The sequence below is a fragment of the Danio aesculapii genome, chromosome 1 (genome assembly GCF_903798145.1).
Source record: "Danio aesculapii chromosome 1, fDanAes4.1, whole genome shotgun sequence".
Taxonomy (NCBI): domain Eukaryota; kingdom Metazoa; phylum Chordata; class Actinopteri; order Cypriniformes; family Danionidae; genus Danio; species Danio aesculapii.
The window spans coordinates 55,250,925-55,273,847 of record NC_079435.1 but is presented as its reverse complement, the minus strand read 5'-3'; the positions used below and the strand labels follow the sequence as shown (position 1 = coordinate 55,273,847).

General features: G+C 36.1%; 2 protein-coding genes across 2 annotated transcripts in view; one reads left to right on the top strand and one right to left on the bottom strand.

The window, feature by feature from the left end:
• Positions 1-5,992, bottom strand: part of mdh1b (malate dehydrogenase 1B, NAD (soluble)) — an 8,693-nt gene extending 2,701 nt beyond the window's left edge. Inside the window, exons 1-5 of the mRNA XM_056463065.1 lie at positions 5,897-5,992; positions 5,006-5,118; positions 4,632-4,766; positions 2,354-2,496; positions 1,762-2,276 (exon numbers count right to left, since the gene is read on the bottom strand). Of these exons, the coding sequence (XP_056319040.1) occupies positions 1,762-2,276; positions 2,354-2,496; positions 4,632-4,766; positions 5,006-5,118; positions 5,897-5,918 (928 nt within the window). The 5' untranslated portion in view covers positions 5,919-5,992. The remainder of the gene's footprint in view (positions 1-1,761; positions 2,277-2,353; positions 2,497-4,631; positions 4,767-5,005; positions 5,119-5,896) is intronic.
• A 158-nt stretch (positions 5,993-6,150) lies between these two features.
• On the top strand, positions 6,151-22,875 carry fastkd2 (FAST kinase domains 2). Its single transcript, XM_056463003.1, has 13 exons — positions 6,151-6,224; positions 6,564-6,616; positions 6,724-7,357; positions 8,718-8,821; positions 8,907-9,015; positions 12,760-12,883; positions 12,963-13,102; positions 14,064-14,236; positions 15,407-15,570; positions 19,000-19,224; positions 20,133-20,214; positions 21,557-21,671; positions 22,708-22,875. The coding sequence occupies exons 3-13, from the start codon at positions 6,770-6,772 to the stop codon at positions 22,843-22,845; spliced, it is 1,962 nt and encodes a 653-aa protein (XP_056318978.1). The 5' UTR covers positions 6,151-6,224; positions 6,564-6,616; positions 6,724-6,769; the 3' UTR covers positions 22,846-22,875.
• The last annotated feature ends 48 nt before the right edge of the window (positions 22,876-22,923 follow it).

The following is a 22,923-nucleotide window of genomic DNA, read 5'->3' as shown; positions in this document are numbered from 1 at the left end:
CGCGCAGAACTTCTTGTGCGCTCTCAAATAAACGCTGCTGAGGAGCGATTTAATGAGTATGTCTTCAGCATTTATTAGATTTGCTAGGAATATTTATGAATGCCTCCGGTATTAATGCATCCTTAAGTAAAGTGAAACGGCTATATGTTGTGTTTGCTGGCCTCACGCATCACACACCTGTCAGTCAGCCAGTCAGTCAGTCTGCACCTAACCTTAAAGGGATAAACAAATGTCTACAGAAGTCTCCAGACTTCTGTGTGCAGCCATGCTGTCGTTGTAGATGGTGTATTCTGTGAATTCTTCGTATCCCTTAGTTTCGAGTTTTGTCCTGGAATATCACCGTTTCGAGGGCTATCTAGCCCTTACCCTTAGCCCTATGCCTTTAAGATAAGAAGAATTGGGGTAAGGGGAAGGGATAAGGGGAAGGGCTAAGGGGTAAAATTGGGATTGGGCCTAAAAGCATCTTGCAAACCACCATTTCACTTATTCGCTTATTTAAAATCACATATTATTTTGCTTTTTTTTTGCCATATTTTAAAATATTTTAAGTACAGGTCAGAATAAGTATGCTGTTAGAATTTTACATGAATAAATTGTTATGGTGAATGTTATTTAAACATAAAAGTGAACATTTTACTTGCATTTAATATGCTTTCTAGGTTTTAGGATTGTCATGATACTGGAGTTCGGTACAAGTCGATAGTGAAATTTTAAAAACGTCCATTTCCTGCTAACGTTTGAGTGCTGTTGAGTGTGTTCTTAAACAGCTCTGATTTGCCATTGTGTTCACATGTTCAACAGAAATGACTGTGATTGGCCGTGAAGGTCATCAGTTCAACGAACTCATTGCAATTTACTAAGTGTAAACACAGAAACAGGGACACTGGAGCCTTTCAAAGTCATGTCGATCAACTGGTTTGTCTATAAGCTGACATGCGAGCGATCCACTGATGAATCGTGGCTTTAAAACGATCCAGTGTACCTGTAGCTGCGTCTCAAATGGCACACTATGCACTCCTGCACTATGTACTTATGCACTTACACACTCAGCAGCATAGTATATGTATGTAGTGTTGTCCCAAATGGAATACTAAGGTTTTTTTACTAAGCGGAAATTGAAACCGTTTCCCTGATGACATTTAACGGTTGCCAAATCAGTGAAATAAATGACCAAACTATCAAATAATATCAGCCATGAGTTTAACTGCATTCACCACCAGGAGGTGCTATAATCACTCTCATAGGAAAATTTTGCTTTCACCATCCAAAATAAATAAAGTTATCCAACATGTGCGCCGATAGCTCTGCCCCTTCCGCTACGTGAGCAAAGCTGCGGTCGTTGAGTGTGTGAAGTGTCCGTTATTACACACTTCATTTTACCGGCTGAATAAGTGCATCATTCGGGTAATTAAAGTTCACTTATTATTGGTAGAGTTTTCAGTGTGAACGCACTTCTTACACAATTTATACTACAAAATGGCGTAGGATAGTGCATAAGTATGCGATTTGGGACGCAGCTTGTATCTGTGCTTGCACTCAGTTTGGTGAACTGATGACCTTCACGGCCAATCAGAGTCATTTCTGTTGAGCATGAGAACAATGGCAAATCAGCTGAGTTTAAGAACGTGCTCAACAGCGCTCAAATGTTAACGGGAAATGGACGTTTTTAACATTTCAGTATCGATTGGTACCGAATTCCAGTATCATGAAAACCCTGCAAAATCACATATACACTGCTAAAGGAGAAAACAAAACTTCTACCTGTTGTTTTTACTGACAGCTTCTGTGCAAGCAGAGTTCTGGCCTCATATTCCAGTTGTGTTGTCATTGCCACAAAGTTGTGTGGATCAATGGAGGATGCATTTTCAATTAACAGCGAACACTTCATATTAATTAAGGAGTCTCCTGCCACCAGCACCCTTACGTCTTTTTGTGCGTTCGTCTCGATGAGTTGCCCATAGCGACGAAAATGTTCCGCTACCCGGCTAACCATGTGGTCCTTGTCATCCTGCTCATCATTATTTTCACATGCAGGTTGCAGGTCATCCAGAAAAATAATCAAGTGGGCTCTCTGGAATGCTAGCATCTGGTCTGAATGGACAGTTATTTCATGGAGCCGAGGTATGGCGAGGTCCTCTGTTTCCAACTTGAGTGCTTCTAACATTTCCTCAGAGCCGCTGAGGTCCATGAGGTGAAGGCTGAAGATGGGCAGACCTGAAAACATCCCTGGGGTAAACAGGTGAGGGATGAGGCTGTAGCAGATGGGGTTCAGAGCGCTGAAAGACGGATTTATCTGATTAATTGTCATGCATTTGAAATATAACGCAGAAGAGTCTTGATTAAACTTCTCCACCTGCTGATCCAGATGTGCAGAGGCCTGAGAGACTTGAGTTGATGGACTTCCTCCTCCATACACAGCTCTTTGGTTGCTTTATTCTCTTCTGCAATTTTGAGCATTAGATCAGAGTTCATGTCTGAGGTGATGCCATAATAACCCTGCAGGAGAAGACAAGCAGTTGTCTTCACAAAAGGTATGCTACTGAATATATTGCATAGAAATGTTTCAAATCGATTGTGTTTTGGCGGATGTGTTTAAACGGGCTTTCATCTTGTTTTACGTTTGATCAACTAAATGAATGCTTAAGTCTATTTAACGGATTGTATTTTAAATATATTACATTATCGATGCTGTAAAAAGAACATTATGAAATTGAATAGAGTCACTTCAACCTTTCACCGGAAGTTTATCAATGGCTGAAAAACCCTTGCTGTGCATATAGCCCATTACAGTTTTTCTCAGTAGCTTTGGTGCGTTTCTCACAACATTATTTACATTTGCACAACAGTTAATGCATTTCTCAAAACAATTAGTACAAACTGCAAAACCTAGTTGATAACCTGCAAAAGCGTGTCACTTGCTTAAAATGGAGAGCTCTTTCCTCAAAAGCAAGTATTGATGTCAATGAAAGTGTCAGTGTCATCAAGATGAAAAGTCCTGACACCATTGTTTATGAACAAGAAAGTCAAATGGCTTTGTCATGTTTTCATTATGATGGTTTACTCTGTACATTTTTTCCAATGCAAAAAAAGTCTTGCATTTAGATTGCAAGATTGTAAGATTATGGTGACACTTCCTAAAAAACCCCAAGACAGCACTATATACTATTTGCACAGCCATTTGAAAACTACAGTAAAGTTAGACATCACTGCATTTCTAATTTATTTACAGCATTGTGCAAAAGAATAAATACACCCTTATTTACAACAAACATAAACGTCCTTTGAGATGAACTGTGCACAACTGTAAACAATATTGCAGTACATATTGGAACTGAACCTACAACATGCATAGGTCTGTAAATCATTCATGAAATTGTTCAGAAGTTGTTTAGAAGACATTTTCAGTAAAAAAAAAAGATTTGAAATTTTTTATAAAATTTGCTTTGACAACTAGTTCAACAATTTTGTTTGTAATGAAATGAGGACTATTCGTTTTATTTGGACTGACTATTCAGCATTCACAAGTTTACTTAATTTTGACTGAGATGACATAAGCAAATGATAATGTTATAAAACAGAAGAGAGTTGTATGAAAGCAATTGATGCATGTCCAAAAGCATTTGCAATTTGTTGGAAGGAATGAAAAACTGCTACTATAATGTGCACAAATGACTAATTGTTTTAAGAAATGCATTAATTGTTGTGCAAATGTAAATAATGCACCAAAGCAACTGAGGAAAAACTGTAATATAAAAGTAATTTCAGTCACTATGAGCTCCAATTAATTTAATGATTTGTCAAATTTTAAGTTAAATGCTCATCTCAATTAGCAATTAGTTTCTTGTTCACACCAAATCAATACATTTAATTAGCACATTTTTCAAAACAGCCTAAACATTCTCAGCTGTCACAGTTGTTTCGTGGGATTTTACAATTCTAATCAATCTGCTAAGTATTGTTTACAGTTTTTCTCAGTCATTTTAGTAGATTTCTATGATTGAACTATTAATTACATCAATGAAATTGTATTAAATAACTTTGTCTGAAAAGTAACTATTCGAAAAATAACTTAACTAACTAAATACTAAAAATCCACATAAAAATTATGCGTGGGACCTATTGCCGTAACTTTCCTCAATGTGTATATACATATATACACACAATCAGCCTTATCAATACCTTATCTTATATACCTTATATAAATGTTCTTCTATATAAAATATAATACGCTGCATCTCTGAATTAAATTATCAGGAACTGTTGAATTTCTATACTATAATTAAGGCAAGTGCAGTATACGTATCTATAATTAAATTACCTAAAACTTTAAAGTTAACCCATAGTTTACATTTTTTTTCCAGTGGAAAAGTCATTTCATTACAGTAACTAGCTACTTGTAACTAACTACACACAACACAGACTGAAGTTAAGTGAAAACTCAATTATATGTTTTGAAGGAGCTGTTGCACACAAGTCAGAAGTGTAATGGCAAATAAAACAGTTCAGTGACAGATGTAATCACAATTTTGCAACTATACCCTATTTAATGGTTAGGGAGTATATTTTCTTCAAATGATTGTTTTTATTAATATAAAAATGTAATATGATTCTAATAGTATCCCCACGCAAACCTGAGCATGCTCCAGGAACTCACTGAATCCTCCGAGCAGCATGCCTTTCCCCCCACGATCAATCAGCTCCCTCCATACTAGAGGAGAGCTTGAGTGTTTCCAGCCATTAGATGCACAGGTGTCCTCTAGCCATTCCTACACAGACAGATTAAGCAGTAGGAATAAAACAAATACAATAGTCAACATTTAAAGTGGATAAATGTTTTTTTCAAAACTCTCCTAAAACAAAAATGGGTGTTGTTCAATAGTCTTAGGAAGATGAAAGGTGATGAACCACTTCAAATGTTCACTACTGTATGTGAACCAAGACCATTGATGTTCAGATTTCACCATGTGTACAACTGATTAAAGAGCTCTTAAACATCCAGGTTTACCTTCCAGCCATCGGGCGGCACAGAGATCTTGTGGATGTGAAAATCAGGCAGGTTTCTTTGCAGCACATCAGCGAGCAGCTCAGCCTTTGCATAATACGGACAATCAGCCTTTCCTGGACAGATGAGAGAAGAGAATTTTTTAAACTTATTTGACCATAGATGGATGGATAGACAGACAGACAGACAGACAGACAGACAGACAGACAGACAGACAGACAGACAGACAGACAGACAGACAGACAGACAGATAGATAGATAGATAGATAGATAGATAGATAGATAGATAGATAGATAGATAGATAGATAGAACAAAAAAGAGATAGATAGACAGACAGACAGACAGATAGATAGATAGATAGATAGACAGACAGACAGACAGACAGACAGACAGACAGACAGACAGACAGACAGACAGATAGATAGATAGATAGATAGATAGAACAAAAAAGAAATAGATAGATAGATAGATAGATAGATAGATAGATAGATAGATAGATAGATAGATAGATAGATAGATAGATAGATAGATAGATAGATAGATAAACCAAAAAGAAAGACAGACAGACAGACAGACAGACAGACAGACAGACAGACAGACAGACAGATAGATAGATAGATAGATAGATAGATAGATAGATAGATAGATAGATAGATAGATAGATAGATAGAACAAAAAAAGAAATAGACAGACAGACAGACAGACAGATAGATAGATAGATAGATAGATAGATAGATAGATAGATAGATAGATAGATAGATAGATAGATAGATAGATAGATAGATAGATAGATAGATAGATAGATAGATAGATAGAACAAAAAAGAAAGAAATGGATAGAAAGAAAGAAAAACGGATTGAAAGTTACATAAATTACTCATAAAACTGACCAACCCGCAAGAACAAACTTCGCCATGTTTGTCCAAACCCAAGCGCGTCCAGTGCTGCTAGGCAACCGTCTTGTGACTGGAAATATCTCGCATTTACTTTCCGTTTGACAAACACATATATGTGAAATATAATATGTTATATTATGCTAAATATAATATGTCATATAACAAGTCTAATTAATTATTTAAGCTGAATGTTTTTTTCAAAACCGTAATAAAACAAATCACGTGATACTGAAAGCGGAACTGGCGTGTGTAATCGTGCCCTCCCTGGTCCTGTCATGGCTGCGCTCACGGTGAAAGTGATAGACATGTGAACACAACATTCTAAGGTACAAAATACTTTATTTTATGTTCATTAAAGCCCACAGGGTAGTTTATAAATATAACTGTGCTGTAATCGCAAACGTAAACACTCTGGAGTACTATACAGCTGTTGTACGGTTTTTTAAGGTTTACGTACAAGGGCATTGTAAGGAGATGTAATCAAAATGCAGGGATCCCTTAAACGTTATGCATGTGGTTTAATGAACATATTACGTTACATTACGCCTTTTAGTTTTTATTGAATAGCCTTAATACATATGATACTTATTTGGTTTTAAAGGCAACATGTCAAATGTCTGTCAAATGCGTATACATAAATATAGATGTATTTCTTTGTTATTCAGATTTAACCAGTGACCCTGTCAGGTGCATTTGAGGAAACTAAGATCCAAAACAAGTGAGTAAAACATTTTAATCACCAATTAAGCCACAAATGCCACGATCTAATATGATTTTACATGAGTTAAAGAGGTTTCTGATTTACTTTTTCATTTGTTAAAACAGGCCACACCATGTCTGAAGCTTTGACGAATCCCTCTGTCAGGAAAACATGAATGTGTATAAATCAGGCTTGGGAATGCTCAGATTTGCCCTGAGATCCACATCTCTGTGGAAATGTGACTCTTTTATACAGACACAGGCATCTTCATGCTATAAAGTCACTAGGATTGCTGCATCACCTCAATTGGGGAGAAAAAACACACACTCGTTAAAACAAATCCGGTTTTACAGTCAACACAGTAGTCAAGATGCTGTTGATCTTCAGGTTAAACAAACCACAGATGCATTTGAAGTTTCAGATAAAGTGGACAGCAGTCCTTTTAGTGCTCATTTACAGAAATGTTCTTGCCCCACGGATGTGCTGGATGCAGTAAAGCACTTTCCAGCTTCACAGAATGACCTGAGCAGCATCTTCACACGCATGCGGGAGAGCACCAAGAAGATGACGGCGGAGCAGCAGCGCTGTGAGCTCCAGCTGATGTTTGAACACCCTGGCTTTAGGGAGGTCTGTGAGCGGGTGATCACCGATGCCTGGAGGATGAGGTGTGATGATCTGGCTTACACTCTGCTGGCCATCATCAACCTGGGAGTTTCGCAACACACACGAATTGTGCAGACGCTGCTGAGAGTTATACAGGTGATCGCGAAGTTGTAGTGTTTGATAAATTTTTACATTAATGAATTATTAAACTTTTATCAACCTTTGTTTTTTTTTCCAGAAATACTTATTAAATAATACTAATAGGCTGCTTAAGAAACATTTTTGATTATTATTACTTTATTTAATGTTGAAATGAATGTTTTATGTTAAAATGAATGTTTTATTTTGATTATATTGAATGTTGATATTTTTGTGAAATCATGATTTTCTACCATTCGTTTTTTTAAAGATAAATTGTCAATTATTTTGGTCTATAAAGGACACATTGCAGTAGAAAAATGTATGAAGTCTCTTTAAAAATAAATGCTTTTCCTCAGAGATATATATTTGTCAAAGACTTTGAAAATGCTTATTATGAAAATATATTAAGCAGTAAAAATGGCATTTAAAAAAGTTTATATTGTTTACCAATAACAATTGATAACAACTGAGCACCAAATCAACTTACTAAAACGATTTTTGAAGGAATGTTAGACTAAAGATTGTGGTAAAGTTTTGCATAACAAATTTCTATATATATATATATATATATATATATATATATATATATATATGTATGTATGTATGTATGTATGTATGTATGTATGTATGTATGTATGTATGTATGTATGTATGTATGTGTGTGTGTATATATGTGTATGTGTAGTAAATATTTTATATACGTGTGAAAAAAATATATATACATATATAATCATATTTTTTTTTTGTTTTTAGTGTATCCTTAACAGGACCATCTTATTATTGTTTATAACAAGATTGTTTCTAAAAAGCGTTGTATAACAGAATTATACATGATAAATTTGATGTATTATATATGTATATTATATGTATGTAATAACTATTTTATGATGTGTGGGAAAAAAGAAAATATAAATCGTGTGTGTGTGTGTCCTAAACAATATCAGCATATTGCAACACTTTATTTTGATGATCCCTATTGCACATTTTGTTGACTAAAAGTTGCATTGCAACTACATGCCAGTTACTTCTCATTTGAGTATTAGTAAACAGTCTGCTTAATATCTGCTCATACTGCTCCTTCACCAGACATTTAACTGACTATAAACTTTGCAAGTACATGTCAACTCACACTAACCCCAACCTAACAGTCTACTTATAATCTAATGAGAAATAGTTGGCATGTAGATGCAATGTAACTTAAATTCAACAAAATGCATTAAAGGAACCATCATAATAAAGTGATACCTGTTTTTTTTTGGATAATTTTTTAATTATACATTTTTGATATAAATTAATATTTCTTATCTTAATATTTATTTCTTATGTCCAGTGTATTTGTATTAATGTGTATTTGTTGTCTTTTGGTCCCTTCTAGGAGCGTCTAAATCAGTTTGATATTCGATCTCTTTCGGTTTTGGCTGCTGGCATTCAGCAGATGGAGAATGGCAATAACGTTCAGGCCCTGAGAGAAGCTTTAGGGTGAGAAGATTGTTACCCCTCCAATAACGACCTTACAGTGTTACACAAGTGTGTGTTTCAATGAGTTTGTGTTGTGATTTCGAAGGTTGCTGCTGAAGGATCGCGTTTCTGAGATCAGTAATGTGGTGGTCCTGCAGAACATGATGCGTGCGGTGGGAAAACACTCTCCCAAAGACCTGAAGATGCAGCTGGCGGTTTGTTTTACAGTTTATTCATTATGCACATTTGTCTAAAATGATAACATGCCTATGTCAAAAATCAAAAGGATAAAAACATGACAATATTGCTAACAACTAATTGCATTAAAAATTCATGGTTTTAACAGAAAAGGCCAGCATTGCAAAAAAAAAGATAAGTAGTTTGTGAAAATTTACTGAGAGATTCTCATGAAAGTCACAATATGAAAATGATCCTAAACAGGGCTTGACATTAATTTTTTGATCACCAGCAACTGTGGCTTGTAGTTTTCTGTTACTAGCCACTCGCCATTTTCACTAGCCATAATTTTGTTGTTGGGAAAATATATTTTATATTCAATTCAATTCACCTTTATTTGTATAGCGCTTATACAATGTAGATTGTGTCAAAGCAGCTTCACATAAAAGGTCATAGTAAATAGGAACAGTGTAGTTCAGTTTGTAGTGTTTAAATTCAGTTCAGTTTAGCTCCGTTCAGTGTGGTTAATAATCACTACTGAGAGTCCAAATACTGAAGAGCAAATCCAACGATGCGCAGCTCTATAGATCCCGAACCATGCAAGCCAGTGGCGACAGCGGAGAGGGAAAAAAAAACTTCACTAAATGGCGGAAGTGAAGAAAAAAACCTTGAGAGAAACCAGGCTCAGTTGGGCACGACCATTTTAATTTCTCCGTTGGCCAAACGTCTTGTGCAGAGCTGCAGTCTCAGCGGCGGAGGCTGGAAGCTGGCCTCAGCGAAGACTCGTCTGTCTCTGGAGCGTCACAGGAATCAGTCTCATGTTCTCCACTCCTCCATGACCACCACAGTAGCTGCTCGGGATACGGCCCGGTCCAGGATAAGGAAACCTTGGGATCATCTCGTTGTTGGTCTTGGATCGAATCAGTGACTCTGCATAGTCTGAGGGCCTCGGGAAGAGTATCCCCAGGTGGAAATGGAGAATAAAGAAAATAATTAGCGTAGCTGCTGTTCATAGTGTATATAAACAAGATGCAGAACCTGTGTGGAAGCTCACTAAGTGGTGCACTAAGTGTACGCTTTACTGAACAGATAGGTCTTTAATCTAGTTTTGAATTGGGAGAGTGTGTCTGAGCCTAGGACGTTATCAGGAAGGCTATTCCAGAGTTTAGGAGCTATAAATGAGAAGGCTCGACCTCCTTTACTCGACTTTGCTATTCTAGGTACTACCAGAAGCCCTAAGTTTTAAGATCTTAAAGAGCGAGTTGGATTGTAGCGAGACAGAATATTGGTTAGATAAACAGGAGCTAGATTATTTAAAGCTTTATATGTAAGAAGCAATATTTTAAATTCAATACGAAACTTAACAGGCAGCCAGTGTAAGGAGGATAAAATTGGGGTGATAAGATCATATTTTCTAGACCTGGTAAGAACTCTGGCAGCTGCATTTTGTACTAATTGAAGTTTGTTAATAGAGGATGCTGGGCAGCCAGCAAACAGTGCATTACAGTAGTCCAGCCTAGAAGTCATAAAAGCATGGACTAACTTTTCTGCATCTGAGATGGATAGCATACTTCGTAACTTAGCTATATTTCTCAGATGAAAGAAAGCAGTTTTTGTGACATGGGATATATGATTTTTAAAAGTTAAATTACTGTCTAATATGACACCCAGATCTTTTATAGTAGTAGTTTATATGCATAAATTCGATGTTGGCATGCTAAAATGACTTGATTTAGATTTTGTGTTATTTCACAGGACTTTTCAGGGCTCAACACTCTAAGGATTTACCTATTTTTTCTCTGGCCACACCAAACTAATTATTTCCTTGCCACAAATTTTAAACAATGTGTCAAAATAATCATAATACTGCTGGATACATACAATTTTTATTCAACAAAAATGTATATAAATATTCAAATCTAAAAATATATATTCTCATGTATTTAAAACTATGCACAGTGGTCTGTTCAGGCTAAAGGTCCCAGATCACCAGTTAACTAGGCTATGCATGCAACATATTAAAGCAATGTTATTGTAAAGGATGTGTATTAAATCACATTAACAAAAATAACTGTTAGCAAAAGAAAGCAGGTAAAAAACATTCCGTGTGCAATAATGAAAGGAGGATCCCATGCACATGATTAATGTTAGGCCCATTAATAATCTGTTCAGAGAATGGTTAAAGCAAAAGCGGCAATTGGTGCCGCTTACAAAAAATCTCGAGCCCTTGAAGGACTGTGGGTGCACGAACATTGCACTAGTTTTGTTTCCAGGCACGGTTGCTTTGTATGAGGAACCGGCACGGGAGCTTTTAAACACTCGCGCGCATCACATCAGCTGTGTGCGTGACACTAAAGCCCTTGTCAGGGAGTGAGGAGAGCCTGTCTCACCGTGCGCGTTATCCTCTCATTCGTTATTCACCTGCTTTTTTTTTTGCTCACATAAAGAGTTGTTTTTCTGCTTCTCGATTCTAAGATCACATTTGCGCGCATATTGACAAACGGTCATAAATTATAATTCTAATCTTTAGTGACGATCCAGCACTGGCAATTTGACTATTATTTTATATTATATATAATTCAAAAAAATTCTTGTGAGACATAAAATCAGAATTGAAAATAATGTAAAAACTAAATTTTTTTTACACCTACTGAAAATTGAATCTCATTAATGTCCTAAAATACACACTTTCCTTTTATTCATGCAAAATCTAAATGACTGCTTTTGATGAACATTCAAAAATGAACACTTGCTGTAACCCTCGGGTCATCCAAGATGTTGGGGAGTTTGTTTCCCTTCAGTAAATTATTTAAAATAAGATTTTTAGCTGAAACTGTGGACTTAACATGCAAGTCAATGGCTACCAGCAACCGTCTTAAAGAAAACATTTCAGGCAGTTGTGCTGTGTGTTCATCTGTTCTATTTAAGAGTCAAACAACACATACAGGCAGATAAAAATGACAATACATTGAGGTCTCATGAAGCAAAATGATTTGCCTTTGCAAGAAGCTATTCATTACCAGAGTTGGGTGTAGCGAGTTTCACAGTAACGCGTTACTGTACTCTAATTACATTTTTGGGCAACGCTGTAATGTAGCGAATTACGTTTTAAATCCGTGTCATTTGTTTACAGTTACTAAAGTCAGTGTAATTGCATTACTTGTGTTACAAATATAGGTTTTAGAAAACAATATTTGCTTTTTTTTATTGACGTTTTCCACTGCAACATCAGTTAATGAGCATTTGCTTTTAAATTGCTGGTTAAATTAGCTTTTATTGCTATTGTATGGCATACAAAGAATGACAGGCTTAATTATGGGAAATTTAAAAAAAGGCAGTTGCCTTAATTTCTTTCTTGTTTTTGTTGCAAATCTGACTTTAAATATATCCCACAATGGCCAAATATCTTATATTTTTTAAAACTTCGGATATGCAAAGTAAAGAGTCAGTTACCTATTTGAGGTATATATATCTGTGTGTGTGTGTGTGTGTGTGTGTGTGTGTGTGTGTGTGTGTGTGTGTGTGTGTGTGTGTGTGTGTGTGTGTGTGTGTGTGTGTGTGTGTGTGTGTGTGTGTATATATATATATATATATATATATATATATATATATATTCATATATATATATACATACATATATATATATAAATATGAATAAATTTAGTTGTTAAATAAATATAAATAAATTTTGTTGATTAAATAAATGTCGTATTGATTCATGAATGACGTATTGATTCATCACAAACAGTTTCTGACTCAATCCCTCTTTATTTCTCCCTCAGATAAAGACTCTGTCATTGGCAGATGAGTTCAGTCCACCAAACACCCAGTATGTGTTCTCCAGCCTGGCTGCCATGGACTTAAACTTCAAACCTCTTCTGAAGGTCTGCAGCAAGAACATTGCAGGTGAGAAAGATCATGTTCATAAAACTATAGCAAACAGCAGGGAAGACTAAATCAAGCCCTGTGTTTTTATTCCCTGCAGAAAACGTTCATGAGTTTCCCATTAGTCGGCTTGTGATGGTGTTGAAGTCCTGCTATGAGCTTCAGTACAGGAACTACAGCCTCTTCAGCTCCATCTCTGAATACATGACCAACACCTTTGATATGTGGTCCAACAAAAAGGTACAATAGTATACTGATTAAAGAAGATTTCTAAAACTTTTGAAAACATACTGCATATTACTGTAAAAATATAGCACAGGTCAAATTTTTGACTTGATTTCTGACATATACAGTTGAAGTCACAGTATTTCCTATAATATTTTTTCTCCTGGAGAAAGTCTTATTTGTTTTATTTCGGCTATTGTTTATTTTTTAAAGGCATTTTAAAGTCAATAATATTATAAAATGCCTCTAGGCATTTTTTTGACTGTCTACACAACAAACCATCGTTGCACAATGACTTGCCTGGTTAACCTAATTATCCTAGTCAAGTCTTTAAATGTCACTTTAAGCTGAATACTAGTATCTTGCGAAATATCTAGTCAAATATTATTTACTGTCATCATGGCAAAGATAAAATAAATCAGTTATTAGAAATGAATTATTAAAACTATTATGTTTAGAAATGTGTTGAAAACAAAAAATTCTCTCCATTAAACAGAAATTGGGGGGAAAAAATAAACAGGGGGGCTAATAATTCTGACTTCAACTGCATATCGGTCTATTGGGTACCATCTGTTAGTGGTATCTGTTCAGATTTTATAACAATATATCCCGAAGTAAAAAATGTGTTCAAAGACAGGTTGCAGTAATTGCTACTGTGTATATTGATATTATTTGATGGCTGATTTCATGCCAAATTAGTATCTCTGAGGTATTTTGTGATGCTGAAGTAATGAATAATTTCAGATTACTCGTAACAGAAATAAAAAAAACATTTTAATTATCAATATTTGACAATTATTTGAGAATATATAACTTTTTTATTTATTTATATTTATTTTCCTATTTTATTTATTTTCTTACATATTTGCTAATATATTTATGATTAAAGACATGCATTTATTGTAAGTGGCCTATGATAAAGTACATAATAAGATTCAGTGCAGAATTTTTATTCAATATTTTTCATGCCTTCCAGGTGATTCTCTTGCTGTTAACCTTTGAGGATCTCCACTTCAGACCTGTGCACCTGTTGGATGCGTTTGCCGAGAGAATCATCCAGAAACCTGACAGTCTGAGCCTGAAAGACCTTCTCAGTGTGTTAAAAGTGTTTTCAATGCTCAATCACGACCTGAAAGAGAGGAAAACAGAGTAAGTCACTGTTTTGATACTTGATAGCTTGTTGTGCCATTCGAAAGTTTGAGGTCAATATGCTAAATAAATGCTTTTTTATGTTTCCTATATTCACTTTAAGGTTGTATTTATTCATTTGTTAAAAAAGTGAAATATTATAAGAACAAAAATATGAAATATGTATGTAATATAATGAAATTTATTCCTGTGTTGTCAAAGGTGAGTTTTATTTTACATTTTTTTTATAATTCTAAGTGTTAAAAAGTGTTTGTGTTGAAATGAACATTGAAAAATGAACACTTTCTGTCACCCTCGGGTCATCCATGATGTTGGGCCGTTTGTTTCCCCCTCAGTAAATTATAAAAAAAAAAAAAGATTAGCTGAAAATATGGAATGGAAATGATTCTTAACATGCAAGTACAATTTGCCCCTTGAGATTAGAACGATCACTATCCATTTTTAAATCCCTCTTAAAGACGTACCTGTTCAGTTTGGCTTTTTAATATTAATATTATAATAGTTTTGTTGATTGCTTTATTAATTTATTCTGTTATTTCTCTCGATTTTACCTTTGTGTTTTTATAATTGTCTCTATATTTTACTCTGTCTTATGTACAGCACTTTGGTCAGTCTTTTAAATGTGCTTTTATAAATAATGATCTTGAACGTTGTGCTGTGTGTTTGTCTTTTCCATTTAAGTGTCAGAAAAACGCATACAGGCAGATAAAAATGTCAATACATTGAGGTCTAAGGAAGCAAAATGATTTACCTGTGCAAGAAACTATTCATTACTTACAACATTATTACAATTAAAGTTATGATATTAACCATTGCCTTGCATTGTATGAATCACCAGAGACGTGTTCAGCTAAAAAAGACATTGCATTCATTTTAGATCAGTTAAACATATTCTTGTTGAATTCAAAGCATTTGTTTATTAAAATATCATACTGGCCCCAACGTTTTGAACAGCACTTTAGCAACAGTTTTATAAAAAGGAAGTAAATATTTGTTTATATAGCACCTTTCACTGACAATAAGTCACACAGTGCTTTACACTAAAAGGAAAGGTATATCAAAACAGGTATTAAGCACATTTCACAGAAATAAAACAAAAACAAAAGGTGTTTTTGCTGAACGGCTCTGTTTCTGACTTCAGTAAGTCTATTCTTGCTGCTTTCTAATCAGGTTTCTGGACCGTATAACAAAGGTCTTGGAGTTGTACCTTCCCCAGATGTCTCCCAGGGAGCTGCTGAAAGTGAATTATTATCTGGCGTTGATGGAGCACTTTCATCAAACACTACTGGATAAACTGATGCAGCAGGAAACCCTGGAGCAGCTCCTGCAGAAAGGTCTCCATCTACAATTCTCTTTCTTTTTTTTAAATACTTTTTTATGTAGGAAAAAAAACAGAAAAGGAAGAAGAAGTGGGGGAAAAACAAAATCAAGTCACAATACATTTGAAGCACATTATCACATGTTGTTTACAATGACATACTCAGTCTATTTTTGAAGCAAGTCTTGGGTTAAACGGTAATCTCCATACAGTGTATTTCATTTACAAATCCTATCTATTGAGCACTTGTTGGAGGATTAACCTGAAACCATTTTCGAGTTATGGCTTTTCTGCTACTTACCAAAAGTATTTCATCTAAGCTGTCTCTCTCTTAAAAAGTGAAGTGCATCTAGAACTTACCAATTATAACAGAGGAACTAAATCAGACAATAATAGCTTTAGTAGCTGAGACAGAGTTCAGTAATCCCATCTCCAGGTATAAATCAAATCATTCTCAAATAACGTCTTTCCGACTGAGTGGTATAAAACTTTTCGATCTTTCTTAAAGAGATAGTTCACCCAAAAAAGAAAATGTACACACTGTTTAGGCTCAATCCCAATTCTACCCCTTAGCCGTTCCCCTTACCCCTACCCCTCGTTTTGCATGTTCACGCCAAGAGGTAGGGGTGTCCCAATTCTCTTTATCTTAAAGGAGTAGGGCTAAGGGGAAGGGGTGAATACACCATCGAACGAAGATTTTCACACTTGAAACCAAGGGGTAAGAAAATTTCTCAGAGTACACCAGCCACAACGGCAGTATTGCTGAACCAGGAAGTAAGGAGATCCACAAATTAGTATTTTTTTTGTCATTATTATGATTTTTTACAACAAACAAGCACATGTTTTAATGTATATTCATAATCGCTTTTATGTTTTACCGTCATGCTTTAAAAAAAACTGCTAAAATAAAAACAGCTAAATTTCGCAATCTATAATCCTTAATAATAACTCCGGTACAGCAGTCCCACAACATACTGACACTCGAATACCCTGTCAGAAATGTCTAGTGCCTGGGAATATCCTTTTTACAGTGTCTGGTATAATGTTAATGTTGTTTTCGTGTGTTTACATAGATTAATATGGCCACTGTGTAAATCCACAGTACAATTACGATCTTATTGCCACATTAGATTGTTATAATCACATAACATATGCCTTCAGTGATTTCCTGAAGATAAATACCCAAAAAATAAAGCAACTGGAATAACTACAGCAGTCGTGATGACGTGTGCAGGTGCTGTAGTGCTGTCCCAATTCTTAGGGGTAAATTTTGAAGCCCTTCCTCTTCACACTTGGTTTTAAGGGCCAAGGGGAAGGGGTAGGGGTACAAAAATAGAATTGGGATTGGGCCTTGCTCTCCCAAGTGGATTTAGACCCAATCCCAATTCTACCTCTTAGCCCTTCCCCTTACGCGTTCACGTGAAGGGGTAGGGGTGTCCCAATTCTCTTTAGCTTGAAGATGTAGGGCTAAGGGGAAGGGGTAGATAGCTCTTGAAATGGAAATTTTTAGGACCACACTCAAAAGTAAGGGGTACAAAAATTTCCCAGAATACACCATCTACGACGGCAGCATGGCTGCACACGGAAGTGAGGAAATGCACAAATTAGTTTTTTTTTTGTCATTATTACGAACTTTTATAACAAACAAGCACATGTTTTAATATATTAATTACCACGTTTGTGTTTTACCATCATGCTTAAAAAAAATGCTAAAATAAAAACTGCTAAATTTGTAAACTTCTGTACAGCGGTCCCACAACATTCTGTCACTCGATGACACTCGAATACCCTGTCAGCAAAGTCTAGTGGCGGGGCTATAATGTTAATGTTGTTTGTGTGTTTACATAGATGAATATGGCCACTGTGTAAATGCACAGTATAGTTATGATCTTATTGCCACATTAGATCATTATAATAACATCGTTGCCTTCAGTAATTTCCTGAAGATAAATACCAAAAAATAACACAACTGGAATAACTACAGCAGTCGCCATCGTCTGATCTCATATGAAGCATGAGATCTCGATGATATACTGTATGATGACGTGTGCAGGTGCTGTAGTGCTATCCCAATTCTTAGAGGTCAAATTTGAAGCCCTTCACACTCTGTTTCAAGGGCCAAAAGGAAGGGGTACAAAAAAAGAATTGGGATTGAGCCTTACTCTCTCAAGTAGCTTCAAATATTTATGAGGTTACTTATTCTGTTGAACACAATAGAGATATTTTGAAGAATGCTGAAAACATCCATAGTAGTAAAAACGTACTATGAAAGTCTTCAGTGGTTCTCAAATAGTTTGATCCTTGCAAACAGCACATTATCTATTTGTTAAATGTGCACACTTTATTCCATTAAAATTAATTCCATAATAAATATTCAATGCATTCATTCCTTTGTTCCATAAACCGCTGACATGCTGGTAAATTTATTTGTTTTTTGAGTGAAAGTGGCAGGACGTGCACTGCCTTTTCACTGCTAGAAAACCACTCACATTTTGCTGCTTTTAGCATATCTCCCACTCAAAATGGACAAGATTCTCACAAATGCCACATCGCATCTGAAGCGGCCTTTAGGAGAATGTGTTTTTCTAATGTACATGAATTGCATCTGAAAAAAAGTGGCAACAGCTTTCAACATTGTTCAAAATCAAAGTCCTGACCGACTCAAAATGTTTGTGGGATCCCATGTTGGGTTGCAGCAAACCAGTTGAGTAACACTGATTTATATTAAAGTGACTGTAGTTATTCAGTGAAGAGCAGTGAGTGAATCTCACATTTGCTGTTTGTCTAATATTAAATGACACTGTCACTTTAAGACTTAATGCGCAGATCTATAGTAGTCAATACAGGGCGCCACGGTGGCTCAGTGGGTAGCACGATCGCCTCACAGGAAGAAAGTTGCTGGTTCGAGCCTCGGCTGGGTCAGTTGGCATTTCTGTTTGAAGTTTGCATGTTCTCCCTGTGTTGGCATGGGCTTCCTCTGGATGCTCCGGTTTCCCCCACAAGTCCAAAGACATGTGGTATAGGTGAATTGGGTAGGCTAAATTGTCCCTAGTGTATGTGTGTGAATGAGTGTGTATGGATGTTTCCCAGTACTGGGTTGCAGCTGGAAGGGCATTCGTTGTGTAAAACATATGCTGGATAATTTGCTGGTTCATTCCGCTGTGGCGACCCCAGATTAATAAAGGGACTAAGCCTTTTAAAAGAAAATGAATGAATGAACTGTCACTTTAAGACTGAATGGACAGATCTATAATAGTCAACATTATAGGACCGAAATCTTACATCAAAGTCGTCCTAAAACTATTCAACAACACTCATTCTTGTCTTAGCACAATTTTGGAAAACGTTTTGATCCTCTTCAAATGTTACTGTGCATAATAGGGAGAATTGGATTGACTAGTAAAGTGCATCATTTTTCATCTGTGATCTGCTTTTGTGCTCATAGACAAGCCATCTAATAAGGTTCTGAGATGGCTGCACACGATAGATCTGTGTTTGCAACTGGATAAACCACAGCTGCTGTCTTCCACGAGCTCCAAACCTCAGCTGAACATCACAGTTCCTGCTTTTGAAGCCACAGCCAACCAGGAGATGCTCAGCGCGGTGAGGAGCATTGTGGGAACGCATGCTGTTCAGGACGGTGTGCTGGAGCAGAGCATCTATTTCATTGGTGAGTTCAGACTTGGGCCAAATCCCAATTCTACCTCTTAATTCTTCCCTTTACCTCTACCCCTCATTTTGCGCGTTCACGTGAAGGGTTAGGGGTGTCCCAATTCTCTTTAGCTTGAATGCAGAGGGCTAAGGGAAAAGGCTAGATACCCCTTGAAAGGGAGATTTTTCAGGACCACACTCGAAACCAATGGTGTCCCATTTCTTAGAGTGTGAAGGAGAAGTGCTTCAAAATTCACCCCTGTTTCAAGAGCCAAGGGGTAGGGGTACAAAAATAAAGTTGGTATTGGGCCTTACTGTGTGTTCACACTGAGAGCGTCAAAGTTTAATCTGGCCCCCTTGGCGACAACGATGTCTGCCTTCACAGCGCCGTCAGTGAGAGCTTCAAAATTCACTACATGGATCTCGTATTTAAAAGGGGCGTTGCAGCTTATCAGCAAATCATTTACATTTCCTCATAAATAATGTGCTTTTTAGCGTGAAAATGTTATCAAATTCATTTAACTATGGAAGATCAAGTTGTTGCCTGTGGTGTGGCTTTGGTCCACTTATCCAGTATGTCCACATAAACTAATAAAAAACTAATAAAAACTAGTAAATCTGCCTCTAAAAATGAATTAAATCTAACTGAATTTGAAAAGAAAAAGTCAAAATGAAATAAAAACTAGTAAAAATCCAAGACTATTATAACCTTGACTCGCGTCACTTAATGCTGCCGGCTTCCATTGAAATTGAATGACTTCCGGCTACTTTGACGCTCTCGTTGCCTTTGATGTGAACGCACAGATAAACTTAAAGTTTTGTTTATCTCATAACTTTAGTTTTTTATCTCATAGCGGATGAATTTAAATTCAAACTAAGCCATTAAAGGGCCAAATAGTTTAATAATGTTCCTTACCTTTGCTTTAGACTGTGTGATTACGCTGCCTGGAAAAAAAGAAGAAACCTGTGGCCTTCATGAGGATTGCGGTTCACCTGAATGTAACCAAAGGTGAAGCAACACAAGATGACTGTGATGATTATATGAATTAAACATATGGATATATAAAATAATTTCTGAATGTATAAAAAATAATATAAGAATATAAAAAAATTTTGACATGAGACGCATTTAAAGGGACAGTTCACCCATAATGAATGTTCTGTCATCATTTGCTCATTCTCCACTTGTTTCAAACCTGTTGAGTGCAAAATATGACAATGTTGTATGAAACACCCATTGAATTCCATAGGATGTTTACTTGCTTTAGTTCTTTCATTCATTTTCCTTCAGCTTAGCCCCTTATTTATCAGAGGTCGCCACAGCGGAATGAACCGCCAACTAGTCTGGCATATGTTTTATGCAGTGGATGCCCTTCCAGCCGCAACCCATTTAGTTTATTCAATTCACTTATAGTGCACGTCTTTGGACTATGGACATGCAAACTCCACACAGAAATGCCAACTAGCCCAGCCGGCACTCGAACCAGCGACTTTCTTGCTGTGAGTTGACAGTGCTACCCACTGAGCCACTATGCCACCTGTTGTGAATTTCTCTAGTCTGGCTCACGACACCAAACTGTTGTGAAATTCTAAGAAGAGCCCAAAAAAACCAGGGAGAACTTTCGGTTGTCTTCAAAGCAGAATCCTTTAATAAGAAGAACTCAGCGTGGCTGTGGCGTCATCGAAAGGAAAAAAAAACTGGACAGCAAGCACTAGTTTTTTATACATTCTAAAATAAAGCATGCAAATGAAGTGTTGTTGTCGGCAGGATAAACTGCCTTTTCAAGCCTGATCTCATCAGCATGTAAGTCTGCAGAATGGATGAAACCTGCCCAGCTACTGACCACATAAAAGGGGTTTCTTAGAACTGAAAATTTCACTCTAATACAAAGGCAGAAAACAGTGTGCAAAATTATGTTCTGGAGACCAGTCCCGTCTGACCAGTTGACCGAAAAGAGAAAACAATAGACATAGCCATGATGTGAAACTGACAATTTGCATTACTTTGGAGACAGGCAGGGCTCAGAAAAACCAAGACATTTTAGGGTCTGTCGCACCAGTTATATATATATATATATATATATATATATATATATATATATATATATATATATATATAGATAATACAAATTTATATTCCCACACACCCTACTTGCTTTAGTTTTACTATAGAAGTCTACTATAGAAGCAGCTTTTCCCATCATTCTTCAGAAAATAGTTTTGTGTTCAACAGAAGAAAGCAATTCATGAATTAATATCACCACGTCAATAAATGGTTAGTAAATGTTTATTTTTGTGTGAGCTATCCCTTCAAGAGCTTTTATTTCTCTCTATATTTCTCTATATTTCAGAATTGCAGTGATCTGTACTCAACCTAATTCCTTTTGCTTCGGTACAACACATCCTCGAGCCAGCTTGGTTATGAAACTTCGCCATCTTGCAAAACTTGGTTATCAACCTGTTTTGGTAAGTGTGTTAATTCAACCCCTGCACTAATAGTCATGTTATTATTTCCGAACTGTTTGTTCACACTTTGTTCAATTAAATCAAAGTCCCTTTACGGCAAGTCATTTTACTCGGCGGCCATCATTGAAAAGGCGCTCAGGCATTTTTTTTTTAAATTGGGAAACATCAAATTATCAAAATTGCTTGCCAAGCTTACGATTAAATTTCATATTAGGAATCACCAATAAAATGAAACAACAGTCTGTCTAAATAGATTTCTAAACCTTCGAATCACACAAAGTCTGTAGAGGCTCACATCTGGTCTGATCCCCTCCTTCAGTGAATTGTCAGTTTAAAGCGATTGCTGATTGGCTCCTGTACTAGAAGGCGGGGCTTTATTCGCCATATTGACTGTTACGCTTTTCCCCATTCAAAACTACACGAGTGACATGGTCTTGTGTATTCTATAGTCTTTTATTAAAGTCAGCCTGAACCGAAAGTTGACACAGACTTTTATTTTTGTACAATGATGTATTTACAGCTCAAATGGAATATTGAGTAGGGGGTGGGGCTTGATTTCTGTGCCCCTTCTCCCATCATTCACTCACAGAAAACTAGTTTTTAAAGGGGTGTGGCTAAGAATATATCACCCAATCCGTCAAAACCTAATTGTGATTATTCTGCTCACCTGCTACCAAAGTGTTTTTGTGTAATTAATAAAGGTTATTTAAGTGGAGGTCCTTTTTCTTTATTTTCTTTCTAACGAACTAGGGGTAACATTGGTAAAAATCAATCAATTGTCTAAAGTGACATTTTTGAAAAAGAAGTTATTTTATTTATTAGCTAATAACCTTATCATTACACATAAAATGAAACTTCTGAACCTAATTAGGGGAGCCTGATAGAAAATGCTCATTTACAAGAAAAGAGGTCTGATGGATTTAGAGGGTTTTGCATCTGAATTCTTCATATATTAAACACTAAACAAAAAAACAAACAACCAACCAAAAAAAAAAGTCCTTTTTACTTAGTAATATTTATATCTGATTATTTTTAGGTTCCCATCAATGAGCTGAACTCTAAAACTGAGGAGGAGAAGATCAAGATGCTACGGACGCTCATTTTTCCAGCACACGAGTCTCCTGAATCGCACAAAATATTAAACAACAGCCAAAAAACAGAGGACATTTCATAATCTTTCTAATATGGATGCATTGTATAATATTGATATATGTTATGTTTTTCCCTCCAAACAGAAGATGAAAAACGGAAA